The sequence below is a fragment of the Mercurialis annua genome, linkage group LG2 (assembly GCF_937616625.2).
Source record: "Mercurialis annua linkage group LG2, ddMerAnnu1.2, whole genome shotgun sequence".
Lineage (NCBI taxonomy): Eukaryota > Viridiplantae > Streptophyta > Magnoliopsida > Malpighiales > Euphorbiaceae > Mercurialis > Mercurialis annua.
In genome coordinates this window covers 38,976,186-38,992,431 of record NC_065571.1, presented here as the reverse complement: position 1 = coordinate 38,992,431, position 16,246 = coordinate 38,976,186, and the positions used below count along the sequence as shown (strand labels likewise).

The 16,246-nt window shown below is 37.8% G+C and overlaps 1 protein-coding gene across 1 annotated transcript; it reads left to right on the top strand.

Moving 5' to 3' along the window:
• Positions 1-13,521: 13,521 nt before the first annotated feature.
• Positions 13,522-13,949, top strand: LOC126668479 (uncharacterized). Its single transcript, XM_050361671.1, has 2 exons — positions 13,522-13,580; positions 13,631-13,949. The coding sequence occupies exons 1-2, from the start codon at positions 13,522-13,524 to the stop codon at positions 13,947-13,949; spliced, it is 378 nt and encodes a 125-aa protein (XP_050217628.1).
• Positions 13,950-16,246: the final 2,297 nt, after the last annotated feature.

Here is a 16,246-nt window from a genome sequence, read left to right as displayed (position 1 = left end):
ACGTGCTACCTATTGAGCGGCAATAGGACTGTGTGATCACCAGTTTTGATTTGATACAGCTGTGAATACGATTAAGTACATGAATTCTGAAGGTAGATGTATGATTGTGATACGAGAGTGAACTCGGTTACAGTGTAACCTGAGCCCCGTATCTAGTGGGTTAGACCCACCACTGGGATTAAGCGAATTGTCGCGACTGACGTGGTAGAGTGTGAATACTCCCGGGTCGGACTATTGGATAAGTTTTCCTCTGAGTATATACGGTTAACATATTCGAGGATTAGGGTTTCAATCGGATCCTGTACTTGGTTGCATATGATTGATTACGATTTTATGTTTTATTTGAATACTTAATAGTAAATGTATGAACTCACTCAGTATATCCCAATATAATGACCCCTCACAGATTTCCTTTCAGGATAAAGACGCTTTGAGGCAACAGACTTTTATCCTACTTCCAGAAGTCTGTATTTTTGAGTATGTAAAGAAACAGTACTTTACTCTTAGAGCTGCAGTAGATAAGTATTTTGCAAGTCAGCTTGTAATGTATAGTTTTCTGTAAATATAACTTTAACGTTTTAAAGTTTTAAACGTTTTACGCTTGCTGCGTTATATATATTGTGACTGCCAGAGGATATGTGTGCCTGGCACGTGTGTTTCTGCATGACACGTGTTTACTTATGTCATGCATGACGTTTATATTTCGTGAAAAATTATTTTACGTTTTTAGGCTTGCTACGGGTTTTGGAGCAACCACTCCCATTCCCTAGCGCCGGTCTCGGCCCTGAGATTGGGTCGTGACAGGGTCAGAAAGCTGTCCTTCCTCAAAATCAAACGCCTCACAAATTTCCGCATTTTTCAACTTAAAATGAACCCCATTCACCTTGAAAGTGATACCATGAAATTGGAAATCATTTTCCAAGCGAGTTACCACATAAAGGGTGGTGAGGAAATCTCGTGTGAGATGATCATAGCCCTCCTCATGGTTTTCAAACACAAACTTTGTCCAACCCAAAGCATCCATAAAAGGCCTCACTTGATCATCCAAGTGATCCTTATTCAAGTCTTGAAGAATAGGAAACCTTGTCCCTTCTACCGTACGATTGGCAAGATTAGTAGCCTGTTTTTTAACTTCTTCAACAATAAGAGCGAGCCAATTTGTAGCTTGAGGCCGAGGCACGCCGGAAGAAGAGGATCTTGTGTTGGATGTCTTGGCTAGATGTCTTTGAGGTCTTGAAGCCATGGTGAAGGTTTGGGTGTATGAAATGAATGAATGAGAAAAATGAAAAATATAGCGACTAAAATAGAGCAATTTGCTAGGAAATGTTTAAGAAATGTGAGAGAAATTGATAAAACAATGGTGAGGTAAAAACACACACCATATGTGGTATTTGTAGGCACTAGGAGGCCTATAAATGCCAAAAAACGGTAAAAAATCACTTAAGATCAGTTTTTACATGTGTCAAACGGTCAATTTAAAAAAAAACAGCATTGTCGCGCCCGTGACATATAGGCTCACGCCCGCGACACTGGAATCTAGCCGTTACAGAAAACAGTTGGGCATGTCACACCCATGACATGCCATGTCACGTCTGCGACAATGTTAGGTATGAAATTTTAAATTTCTGCCTATATGTCACACCCGTGACATACCAAAAAATATTTTATGCATTAAGAAAAACATGATTTATGTATTGCCAAACCTTGATTTCAACAAGAAGGAAAAATTAATGATCAAAATAGGGCCCCAAATCACAAAGAACACCATCAAAAGAGATAAACAAGTAATTTTTTCCAAACAATAAGAACATCAACAATAAAATAACCAAAACTTGTAAACACATCAACATGCAAATAAACTTAAAGAGCTCCCATCAAACATACCAAGCTCTCGAATGATAAAATTCATATGATCCTCATTTAGAGGCTTGGTAAAAATATCCGCAAATTGGTTAGTTGTATCGATAAATTCGACTACAACATCTCCTTTTTGCACATGATTCATATAAAATGATGAAAGATATCATTGCGTTTACTCCTATAGTGTTGAATAGGGTTCTTGGATAGGCTAATTGCACCAGTGTTGTCATATTTGATGGGAATATGACTAAGTATAATATCAAAATCCAAAAATTGTTGCTTAATCCATAGGATTTGAGCACAACAACTCCCATCCGCTACATATTTGGCTTCCGCAGTTGATAAAGCCACAAATACTTATTTCTTGCTACTCCATGAGAGCAAACTATAACCTAAAAATTAGACAGTCCCAGAGGTACTTTTACGGTTTAAAAGACAACCTGCATAGTCAGCATCGGAGTAGCCAAGTAACCTAGGGTCCAAATTTATAGGGTACCATATTCCTAGATTCAAAGTGCCATGCAAATACCTGAAAATACGTTTAACGGCATGCAAATGAGATTTCTTAGAACAAGCTTGAAAACGAGCACATAAGAATACACTAAACATATATCGGGTCTACGAGCGGTAAGATAAAGGAGTGAACAAAGCATACCTCTATTCATCGTAATATCAATGCATTTACCCGATTCGTCTTTGTCCAATTTAGTGGTGGTACTCATTGGTGTCTTGCTACTTGATGAGGTCTCCATGCCAAACTTCTTGAGCATTTATTTTGTGTACTTGGATTGATTGATGAAGATTCCATCCTCATTTTGTTTGAGTTAAAGTCCAAGGAAGAACTTGAGCTCCCCTATGAGACTCATCTCAAATTCCCTAGTCATATATGCAGAAAATCTTGGCAAAGAAGCTCATTAGTAGCACCGAAAATAATATCATCAACATAATTTGGACAAAAAGAATATCATGCTTATGAGTTTTTGTAAAAAGAGTTATATCAACCTTGCCTTCGGAAAAACCATTTGAAAGCAAAAAGTTACTCAACCTATCATACTAAGCTTTAGGAGCTTGCTTTAAACCATATAAGGCTTTGTTGAGTTTGAAAACATGTTGTGGATGTCGAAAATCTTCAAAATCGGGAGGTTGTTTAACATAAACTTCCTCCTCTATAAAACCATTCAAAAAGCACTTTTGACATCCATTTGAAAAAGCTTAAAATTGATGCATGATACATATGCTAACAACATACGAATGGCTTCTAATTTAGCAACCGGAGCAAATATGTCTCCTCATTATCAATGCCTTCCTCTTGGTTATAGCCTTGGGCAACCAATCGGGCCTTGTTCTAAGTTATCACTCCGCTTTCATCCAACTTGTTCCGAAATACCCATTTTGTTCCAATAATGGTATGAACATTTTGAGGAGGGACTAACTCCCAAACTTTATTCCTTGTGAATTCATCGAGTTCATCTTGCATAGCAATCACTCAAAATTCATCAACTAGAGCTTCACTAAGTTTAGTGGACTCAAATTGAGATAGGAATGTAACATTAGCAAAAGTTCGGAATTGAGAGCAAATACTTACTCCCCTTGAAGTCTCACCAATAATCAAATCTTGAGGATGACTTTTCTTGAACGCCCAATCCTTAGGTAGATCATGGATGGGTTGAGCCGGAGGAGGAGATTCAGATTCCACCTTGTTCTCCTCTTGAGTTAGTTTAGGAGTCTCTAAGCTTGTAGGAACTTCTTGATTTTCATACAATGTGAGATCCTCAAAAGAACCTAAAAAATCATGAACAAACGAGTCATTTTCCGGAAAATTCTTGGAGGACTCATCAAATACCACATGCATTGACTCCTCAACAACTAAGGTACGCTTGTTAAAGACTCTAAAAGACTTGCTACTAGAGGCATAACTTAAAAACACATCTTCATCCGTTTTGGAATCGAATTTTCCAAGGTCATCCTTGGTGTTCAATATGAAGCACTTGCATCCAAAAACTCTAAAGTAAGATATCTTAGGTTTTCTTCCTACCCAAAGCTCATAAGAAGTTTTTGTTCAAAATTGGTCTTTTGAAAATACGGTTTGAAACATAACAAGAGGTTTCAATAGCTTCGGTCCACAAGTAATGAGGTAAATCATACTCATTGAGCATAGAACGAGCCATTTCTACCAAAGTCCGATTTTTCCTTTCAACAACCCCATTTTGTTGAGGCGTTATAGGAGAAGAAAAGTTATGAAAAATACCATTTTCTTCACAAAACTCTTAAAAAGATTCATTTTGAAATTCAGTTCCATGATCACTTCGAATACTTGAGAGAGTCAAATCTTTTTCTTTTTGAACACGTTTTGCAAGACTTTTAAAACCGTTAAAAGCTTCATTATGAGCCAATAATATAACCCAAGTAAATCTAGAGTAATCATCAACAATCACAAATGCATAGTTCATACCATGAAAGCTAGCAACTCTCATAGGTCCAAACAAGTCCATGTGAAGAAATTGTAATGGTCTAGAGGTAGAAACAACATTTTTAACTTTAAAAGAAGACTTATGTTGTTTTCCCATGAAACAAGGTCCACACACTTTGTCTTTTGAAACATTTATCTTGGGCAAACTTTTGACAAGTTCATCCTTTCTAACCTCATATAAGAGGTCTAAGCTAGCATGACTAAGTCGACGGTACCACAACCAAGACTCATCGCTAAGTGATAGTAAACACTTGCCAGCTTGAATTTCAAGCGTATCCAAGTCAATTATATAAGTGTTTTGCCTTCGATTTCCTTTGAAGATTATCGTATTATCCATTGGTTGGATAGCATAGCAAGCCTTGGAATCATAGTTGACATTATAGCCCTTGTCACATACTTGACTTACACTCAAAAGGTTATGTTCTAGATCATTCACAAGCAACACATTTTATATAGAAGGAGAGGAAGAGTTACCTATCTTACATATCCCTACAACTTGACCTTTGGCATCATCACCGAAGGTGACATTATCCAACTTTTTATGTTCCAATTGGGTGAAGTTGGAAATATGGTCGGTCATGTGCTCATAACAACCGGTATCAACATACCATTTGATTTTATTCACCACGGTTTCCTTTGGCACATAGAGAAAACAAACTCAACCTTTAGGTACCCAAATCACATTGGGTCCTTGGAGGTTAGCACTAGAATAGTCCAAAGGAATTAATCTCAATACCTTTATAACATAACAATCAACATTCTTATGATCATATCACATGCAATAAACACATTGAAGCCTATGGGACATGTGAGCATAATATGGGTAAGTCTTGGCTCTAGGAGCCTCACATGTATGAGCATGGTAATGTGCACAAGAGTGATCATATGTGTATGCATGAGTATTGTTATGAGAATGAGCATAAAGATATGAATTAACATGATTCTTTTTCATACTTCTCTTCTCCCATTTGTGACAAAATTGAGAGGCATGGGTATGTCTAGGGGGTCTTGTACCTAGGGCTGTGCGTTCGGTTAGTTCGGTCGGTTCGGTCACCGAACCGAACAAACCGAACACCAAAGTTTGGTAAAAATCTCAAACCGAACCGGACCGAATTTTAATTTTGGCTTACACCGAACCGAAAAGTTCGGTTCGGTGAAAAACCGAAATTTTTTACTTTCTCCATTTTTTAATTATTTTATCATAAAATAAATTCCAATATTAAATAATAAGTGTCTAATATATAATTTTTATATATTTATTAGAAAAATTATATGTTGTATGAAATTTATTAACTTATATATCAACTATAATTAAAATACTAAAACCAAAAAATATAAATTTACATATATTTATATTTTTTTTATTGTTCGGTTTTTCAGTTTTTTCGGTTTTTAAAATGCTCAAACCGAACCAAAAACCGAACACCAAAGTTTTACCTAATTACAAACTGAACCAAACCATAGTTACCAAAAAACTGAACCATAATTATAATTTCGGTTCAGTTCGGTGAAACGATTCGGTTTGATTCGGTTTTTGCACAGCCCTACTTGTACCCACCTTGCTCTTGGGTTTAGGAGCCAAAAATGGTCGCCTTGGGAGCTTGAGCATACCTCTTCTTCACCCCTTTTGGTTTGATCAAAGAAGGAGAAACTTTTATAGAAGAAGTTTGAGGTGAAGAAGCCATCACAAAAGTAGCCAAATCCAAATTTTATGGTTGGGTTTCTTTAAGAATCAATAATTTTGTCCAGAGATTCTTTCCTTTTGTGAAATCTTGAGATAAAGATATTTAGAGAAAAAATGTCACTATTTAGTGTTTAATTTTTCTTAAGCAAGACATTGACATCTTGTTTAGGGATAAATTCTAAAGAAGACTTTAAGTCTTGAATTTCTTTCTTCAAATTGAGCATCTCATTTTTAGCCTTAGAGACTTCTTATTTGAAAAGCTTCATTTTGGCATGATCATCACTACATTTGTTAGTTAGCTCATTTATCATGTCATGGCATTCATCATCAATCTCATAAACTAAAGAGCTATCAACCAAAATATTTTCAATATTGGCACCACAAGAATCACTAGCAACATTTTTCATCACAACAATATCACTAGAGCTATCATGAGATTCTATACCTATACCATCCCAAGAAACAAAGGTTAGATCACTTACCTCGGATGGAGATTCATCAACTAGAGCCATAAAGCAAAGATTTGCTCTTGTCTCTTCTTGGTACTCTTCATCGGATTCACTATCATCCTCCCAAGTAGTCAAGAATCCCTTTTTATCCTTATGAAAGGATTTCTTTGCCCCTTGTCAGCATTCCGGTTTAGTGTGACCCGATTTCCCACAACCATACTAAGTGACATTCCTTCTAGGAGTATGAGTCTCTTGCTTAGGGGTGGATGATCTTTTGAAGTTTGAGGACTCTCCCTTTTGCTCATATCTTTGAGTTTGGGACTTCTTCCTTGATTTCCATTCCCTTACTTTCTTAGACATCAAAACCATGTCTTCATCATCTGCATCATCACTCACATTGAGCTTCTCTTCAACCTTGCTTTCAATTTCTTTAGCCTTTAAATCAATTTCCTTAGTTTTCTCTTCTTGAGCCTTCTTCAATTCTTGGATACTCTTCATGTAAGTCATTTCATGAAGAAGCAAAATTCCGATAAGCTCATTGGTTATCAACTTCCTCAAATCATGAGCTTCTTCAGTGGCGGTTATCTTCGGTTGCCAATCTAGGAGAGGCAATGAACAAATAATTTTGCCATTAATCACCAAGAGTATAATGCTTACCAAACTTCTTGAGATTGGTAGTAATGGCAAGAAGTCTATTGGTGATATCAAGGACATTCTTATTTGGCTTGTTCTTGAAAGCTTCATAATCTCCAATGAGAAGCTTAACCTTCTTGTTCTTAACTCGAACCGTTCCTTCATGGTAGTTCTCAAGAATCTTCCACATGTCTTATGCCGTTGTGCAATGTTGAACCCTTCCTTGCTTCTCTCTACACAAAAAAGAAAAAATTAGACAAATAACCTTCCGGTTGAGAGCATTAGCTTGGATGTGATCTTTGGTCCAATTTGTTTTTTTGGCCAAGGTATGATAGTATCATCCTTCACTTGAGTAGGAGCAACATAACCATCAAGAACCATGTGCCATAAGTATACACCATCCATATGGAATTCCAATTAGGATAATCTGTTCCATCAAAGTATGGACGAAGAGTATGAGTGAAGTTTTCGGTAGCCATTTGGATCAAAGAACTCGCAATTAAGCAATAAGATGAGTAATATAGCTTTCATACCAATTGAAATTTCAAATGCTACCTTAGAGGGGAGTGAATAAGGTATTTTTAAAATTAAAAATGATTAGATTTAGATTAAGTGTTTGAGGAACAAAAGAAGGAACACAAAGTATTTAGAGTGGTTTGAATCACAAGTCAATTCTTCTCCACTACTCCATCAAAGATTGAGATTTGTAATAATCCATTAAGGGTGTGTTTTAGAGCTAAACACAAACTATTACAAAGAGATCTTCTAGAGCTAATCTCAAACTCACTAAGTAATCTTTCAAGGCTAATCACAAACTCACAAAACACTAAATGATTAATTAAACAATTGATCAACAAAGAAAAGAAAAGCAATCAATATAAATTGATGCACTATTAATTTTTAGAGAAGTAAACTGAATGCTTGTAACCTTTGGTTGTTGGTAAAGTATCTAACCACATTAATATGGTAGACAAGGGGTATTTATAACCCCAACAACCTTCCCATGAACCTTCCAGAACAAAAGACAAGTTTATGCTAAAAAGTGCCCTGTCACGTCCATGATGCATAAGTGTTGCGTGCGTGACATAGTCGTTTTGTTGAAATGTCCAATGGAAATAGGCCAGGTGTCAGCCAATTATAGGGTCATTCAAAAATGACCATTGAGCCTCCAACAGTCCTTGGTGTCACTCCCATGATGCTGAGGTGTTGCGGGTGATTTTTGAAGCTTGGATCAAAAGGCATGAGATGCATAGTTGAGTCCGTAAGGGTTTGATATGTTGCAGGTGCGACTTGTATCACGACCGTGATACTTAGGTGTTGCGGGCGTGAAAAAGCTGCTAAATCGAAATCAAGATGCAATTTTTTGATTCACGCTAGAGGACTCCGAATTGATCCACGATGGTTCCCATAGGTTCCTACACACTAATATAAAGGATTAGAACGTTTAAATTGATTGTCAATCTCAAAATTAGGGATCAAAAAGGACTTGGTCTATCAAAAAGGTTATTATTTGACAAAGGAAGCGCGATAAACTTAATGACAAAGAAAGCTTACGAAAGCCTCGGACGAGTCATCGCAGAGCTAAAAGGAATCGCTACACCATTGACCGAATTTGGTGGACCTCGCATCAAACTAATGGGTACAATTACTCTAGACGTGAAACTATGAAGAGAAAGAAGAGATGAAGAGCTACCAACACAGTTAGCATCGTAGACATTGATCTACGACACAACGTCATCCTGGGGCGACCATTCCTCCATGATTCTGCCGCAGTTACAAGAATAAAAGATCTTACAATGAAAATACCTACCAAGACGGGAATTATGACAATCAAAGGAAGTCTCGAAACTGTCAAGAAATGCTACGACAAATCAGTGCCAGAATCCTTCGAAATTGTAATACCCTAAATAATTAAATTGTGCCACGTGTCGTAGATTCCATTAAATTAAATTAATATGAATTCAATTTAATATTATTGGGAATTTAGACTAATTTTCATTAAGTGTATTAGCGGGATTTGAGGAAAAGGTTAGAAAATTAATATAAAATAAAATATAAAACCCGTAATGGAAATTATTTCGCCAAGGTCTGCGAAATGTTTTATAGTATTTGTGGTAAAAGTTTCGGGTCAATCGGAGGCCTTTTAAAATTTGGACGCGGATGCGTTTTGGGCTAAATTGCAATTTTTGAAAAGTTCAAGGACTAAAGTATAAATTAGCCAATTAAGCTTCGAGAATAGAAATTAGAAGATTATTAACGGAAAATAATAATCTTGGGTTAGTATTATTTATTTGGATATAAATAATACGAATGTAATTGAATTAAAATAAATAATTAATCGTTAAGTAAAAATAGAAAGTTTAAAAGAGAAATGGTTTAAGTTAAAGAAATGAAGGACTAAAGTGGATAATTAGCCAAACTGTATATATGGTAATCAAAGGAATCAGATGATTAAGAATAGAGAAGAAAGCTTCAGAAGGTGAAAGAACGAGGAAAGAAAGTGACGATCGATTCGATTTGCCGCCGTTTCACCGTTTCTCGCCCAAATCGCGAGTTCTTTATATCGATTTGTTCAGAATTCAATTGTCTATCTACCATGAGCATCAAATCGAGGTAATTTGATGGTTTTTGATATGAAAATGATAGGATTAGGGTTATTTTGTTTTAAATGAATTGTAATCGCGTTTCTATGTCGTTTTTGATGAATTTGGAGTTGAGGTTGTGTTAAATAAGATAGGAGCATGACTGAATCGAGTTAGGGCGTGCCATAACGGTTCAGAATCGTCGTGCGGAAGCACGGCCGTACTGTGAGCAAGCATAGTACGGTGTGCGAGCGCACACCCATGTGCGAGCGCACAACCATGTGCGAGCGCACACCAACGTGTGCGACCGCACACCAGGATGTGCGAATGCACATAAAATCTCTTGCGCTCGCACAACCAACAATGTATTTGCTTAGAGTACTTTCGCCCCGTGATGACTTAATTTTCCGACTTTTAGAGTGTCGGACATTGAAAAGGAATTACGGACCCCGAAAATGCGAAATTTGAATATCGAACATAACGTGTTCGATCAGGGTTTCAAGATATCAGGAACATATAATTAGATATCGATAAAAAGGAATATGATTAAGAGATTATCAAGGTTAAGAGTTGTATTGGAATACAATTGTACTTACCTAAGTTTATAACTTAGGGTTTTAATACTAAGTCCACATTATGAACTAAACGTACATGTAGTTTGAATAAGTGACTGCCGAACCGACAAGCTACCAAGCTGTCTAGCGGGAATGGCTATGTGATCGGACAACGCGTGGAGCTTACGTTTGCGGGATTATAATGTTGCATATTTGCATAGCGGTCACAGTGAGTTGCATTTTACTTTCGCGTATTATTTATAAAAGTTATTTTCATATATTATGATTTTATACATCGCATTTATATGATTTGATTACTTGAATGATTATTTTGAGCTGAAACTCTAGTATGCGCTCCGAAGAAACTAGCTACCTATTGGGTGTCAATAGGCTGTGTGATCACCAGTATCGAGTCAGTCTAGTGTGTTGCATATGTTAAATGATTTGATATATACATACATGATATGAATATGAATATGAATTTCGAAGTTGGACAATGAACTCGATACGAGTGAGAACTCGGTTACGGTGTAACCTGAGCCCCGTATCTAGTGAGTTGGACTAACACTCTGGGATTAAGCGAATGGTCGCGATCGACGTGGTAGAGTGTGAATACTCCCGGGTCAGACCATTTGGATCAGTATGATTTGAATATTCGTAAGTTGTGTCACATTTTAGGATATTAGTTTCAAACGGATCAAGTACTTGCTTATATGTATTTTTATATTATTACTTGATTTGTAATGGGATGTTATGTTTTTTACAATACTGTTAGTAATATGCAAACTCACTCAGTATCTTCCCAAATACTGACCCCTCACTGTTGTTTTCAGGTTATCTGAGTCGGATCAGACATACCATCTCCTTTGTGCTAGAAGCCTTTTGACTTGCACAAAGTACAAGTCCTTAGAGCTGCAGTAGTCAACAGATGTCAGTATAAGATTAATAATTGAAATTCAAATGGTATTTTATATAGTAAACTCTGAAATAATTTTATAAATAAGTTGTTTATAAAGATGACGTATTATCCGTTTGAATTTGGTACCAATTGCCGTGAGTGGAATTGGTTATGATTGTGACTAGAAACAGGGCGGTGCTAGATATGAGATATCGCTCGGTAAGACCCTGGTTTCTAAGAATCGTTTCGGATCCGTTTTCAGAAAATGATTGCGAGATTTTGATATTTATAATTAAAGCTTTCCGGAAACGTTTCATATATAATAATATGTTTTTAATCGCGAAAAATTTATAGTGATTTAGGCTTGCTACGGGATTTGGAGCCACCACTCTCATTTCCTAGCGTCGGTCTCGGCTCAATAATTTGGGTCGTGATAGAAATAATGTCGATTGAAGAAATTCTGAACCATGACATAGAAGAAAAAGAAAGCGTCCATAATGGCGAGATGAAAAAACTGGAGCTAAACTCAAAGAAGAAGGTGAACCTGGTAGTGGACATAAACCCCAAACACGAAGAAGAAATCATTAAAAAGGAATATATGAACGTTTACCTCTAAAGCTTCAAAAATCGTGGGAATTGATCCGCATATCATAACCCACGAGCTGAGTGTGGCCGAAGGAGCGAACCCTGTAAGAAATAAGAAAAGGAAATTCTACGAAGGAAAACGAAGAATAATAGCCGATGAAGTGGAGAAACTCAAGAAAGCTGGATTCATCGGAGAAGTGCACTATCCTGAATGGGTAGCCAACGTAGTGATTGTGAAAAAAGCTAACGGGAAAAACAGGATGTGTGTAGATTATACCGACTTGAACAAAGCTTGCTCAAAAGACCGCTATCCTTTACCTGACATAGATCAGTTAGTCGACTCAATAGCAGGACATGCCATGTACAGCCTGGCCGATGCCGTCCAAAACTATCATCAAATACCGATGAAACAAGAGGATAAAGAAAAAACATCACTCATCATGGAAGGGGGAACGTATTGCTACACAGCAATGCCTTTTGGACTAAAAAACGTGGGAGAAACATACCAAAGACTAATGAACTTCATGTTCAAAGACGAAATTGGAAAACGTGTCCAAGTATAGTAGACGGCTTGATCATAAAAAGTGAAAAACCTGGGAATCACGCAAAAGACCTGGAGGATACGTTGAATATTTTGAACAAATTCATAATGAAGTTAAACCCAAATAAATGTGCATTCAGATTACAAGGTGGACAATTTCTAGGATTTATGATATCCCAAAGAAGAATAGAGGCGAACCCTGAAAAGATTAAAGCAATAATGGACATGAAACCACCAAAGAACATAAACGAAATCTAAAAGCTCAATGGACGAATCACCACCCTTAGAAGGTTTATGTCTTGCTCGGCCAAAATATACTACCGTTTTGCAATGCCCTCACTGGATCTCAAAAGTTCAATTGGGAAGAAGAATGCCAAGAAGCATCTGAGGAATTGAAAACATTCTTAACCTCACCACCACTCTTGAGTCAACCACTGAAAAGAGAAACTCTGTATTTATACATTTGCGCAATAAAGGAAACAATCAGAACGGTATTAGTAAGAGAAGAGGAAAGAGAGACAAGTTACCCAGAGATACAAAATAATGGCGCTAACTGTTGTAACTACGGCGAAAAAGCTAAATGCTACTTCTAGAGTCATGATATGATCGTAAAAACAAATCACCATTGCGAAAGGCGATACAAAGACCCAAAACCTCCGGACGACCTGTCCATTGGTCAATCCAACTAAGCGAACATGATATCCGCTACGAACCTCACCAAACGCTCAAAGCATAAGCACTGGCAGATTTTGATGGCCGAAATTACTCTAGACGAACAGGAAGAAACTATCCTAGATCTCTTCTAGGAGTTACATGTGGATGAAGCCTCAAATGAAAAAGGTAATGGAGCGAGAGCCATCTTGAAAGACCCGGGAAACATAAGAATCGAGTGCGGAGTGAACATCGAATTTGAGGCAAACAATAATGTCGTCGAAAACAAAGCCCTAATCGCCGAACTCGTCCTAGCACTAGAAGTAAAAACAAAAATTCTGAAAATCCATAGCGACTCACAACTGGTGGTAAAAAAAGTTAAAGGCAAGTACCAAGCTAAAGAAACATGGATGAACAAATATCTGGCGGAAGTCAAAGGAATGCTCCAAAAATTGGAAGCACAAGGAGGACAATGAGAGATTAGACAAATCCCATGAGACCAAAATACTGAGGCCGACGTCATAACAAAGTCTGACTCCGAACTCAGGGATATTTTCAGCAAAATGCAGCTAAAAGAACCCCTACAACAGCCGAGCATCAACGAAACGGAAGTAATGGCGATCGATGAAGTCGACAAATGGATTATTCCAATAATCAAATACTTGGAAAATGAGTGATTGCCACAAGACAACATCAAAGCTGTTCGAATTATTCGAAAATCAGCCAATTACTCATAGTACAAAAAAAACCTTTATCAAACTTCGCTAACCCACCCCTAGAGAAATGCGTATCAGTCGAGAATGGACGCCTATTTCTGAAGGAAATTCACGAGGGAATATGCGGAGGCCATGAAGGCGACAACACGATAGCAAGGAAGACAATGCTACAAGACTACTATTGGCCGACAATAAAGGAAGATGCCAAAGAACTCATGAAAAATGTGATAAATGTCAAAGACATGACAACGTTAGCCATAGACCGACTGTACCACAAAGCTCTCTATAAAGCCCCTGGATTTTCGCCATGTGGGGAATGGACATAGTAGGGCCCTTCCTAACAGCCAGAAACCAAATGAAATTCCTCATTGTCGCTATCGGCCACTTCACAAAATGGGTAGAGGTAGTGGCAATGTCAACCATAATGGTAGTAAGAATAGAGGAATTCTTCAAGAACGAAGTAGTATGTAGATTTGGCATACCACACATTGTGGTTGCGGATAATTGGAAATAGTTTGATTGCGCACGGTTTAGAAAAATTTGTGCAGATTTGATGATCAACTTAAAATTCACATCGGCGGCACACCCGCAAACTAATGGAATGACCGAAGTAACTAACCGGACCTTAGTACAAGGAATCAAACAGAGATTAGCTGAAGCATAAGAGAACTGGGTAGACGAGCTCTATAGCGTCCTTTGGGCTTATAGAACAACTCTAAAAAGGAACGTGTGAGACACCTTTAAGACTCGCCTACGGCGACGAAGCGGTGATTCCAGTGGAAATCGGAATGCTAAGTCTTAGAGAAAACTACCCAGAAGAAACGACAAATGAAGCGAAGATGAGACTATGCCTCGACCTGCTAGAAGAAAGGAGGAACAAGGCAGGAATACGAGCTGAAGCCTACAGAAAACAGGCTACTCGGTATCACAACAAAAGAATACAGTCGAAAGAATTCTAGATAGGCGACCTGGTCTTAAGGAACGCCAAAATTGAAAGAGGAAACACCGGAGTGAAAAATTTGCAACCAAACTGGGAAGGACCTTAATTGATTGAAGAAACTACTGGAAAAGGAGCTTATAAACTCAAAACACTAGCATGGTCCACAATCCCGAGATACTAGAATGTAGAGCATCTGAGAAAGTACTACCAATAGCTGTCAAATGATAATTTTTGTACCTTGTACCAACCTTATCAAATGAAATAAAAATCCCGAAGATTAAAATTCAAGAAAATAAAGATAATAGACTCGTTTGATTTCCAATAAAGCTAATAGACTCATCCAAGTTCTAACAAAGCTAACAAACTCGCTTGAGTCCAAATAAAACTAATAAACTCGACAGAGTCTGGAAAAAATAGAACATGTTAGAATTAACCCTACCTCGCCTCAAAGTTTAAATTAACTTTGCCGCAACATTGGAAGTTTAAATTAAGTCCAAAAAATGTATGATTGGAAATAAAAAACACCGAAGCAATCCAACTAACGAGAAAAAAATACACGAGTTTTCTATTAATATTGGAGAGATTACAGGATAATGTCAACAAAAAATTACAAACTAAAAAATTAACTAGTCTTCCGAATGGTATCGACCTTGAGTTTATCGAGCTTCACCTTCAGAGCCTTGGCCAACAACGCCGGATTAAGCTGGTTAACGTCCGAAAGGTTGACATTGGGGTTCCACTCATAAAGTTTTACTCCAATAGCCAAGCAATAATGCGACATCACCTGGGAATAAAAAGACCCATCATCAACAAGGCGATGATGAAGCTTCTCCATCTCCATCTTTAGCAAATCCCTCTCCGAGGTAAGAGAAGATAAAGAAGCCTTTAGGGACTCGATCTCCTAGGACAGAGTCTTGATTTGAGTTACCAGTTTTGCAGTTTCTCTCGCCATGGAAGAGACGGAAGTTGTAAGCTAAGCGCTACCGCCTAGCTCTAAAAATTTTGAAGTTGTTTTTTCTCGGTCTCCCAAGCCAAAAAGTCATTCTTTACCTACTCCATCTCATCAACAGCAGCCGACGACGCCTCTCTAGAATGATAACCGCCTGGATCATCTGGAAGTAAAAAGAATTAAAAGGTGAAAAAGGCAAAAACTAAAAGAGCAAAGGAATAAAAAGAAAACAAACTACAAAGCCGCCAAGACACGCGGCGTTCACAAGATCGTCATCATGCTCACGATCTATGGACTCTACGTCCATGTTAACAAATTTTTTGTCCATATAAGCTTGAAGGACATTATAATTAGAGAGCTTGCGAGGATCCTGCCTTTTCGCCCATCCAACAAGATTCAGCACTTCCCTAGGAGAAACAACCGTCTCCTTCTGTACCTTCTTCTTGTGTCTCATGGCGGAAAGATTAGACTGATCCCTAGAATGGCGCCGTTTAGACTCGGAAGCCGCATGCTTCCCCTGAGCATTCTTGGATACCTCTTTTGGAAAAGGAAAGGAAGCCTCCGAGTCGTCCACCAAGGCACCTACCGGGCTAAGAAGTGGAGCAGAAGTAGGAAGGGAAGGAACAACGCTGGTCACCTCGCCCATTTCGACAGACATGTGTGCTGCAAAGTTTTCTAGAAGGTGATCAAGAAAAGTGGACATCCTACAAGTAATAAAATAAAATAAACTAAGT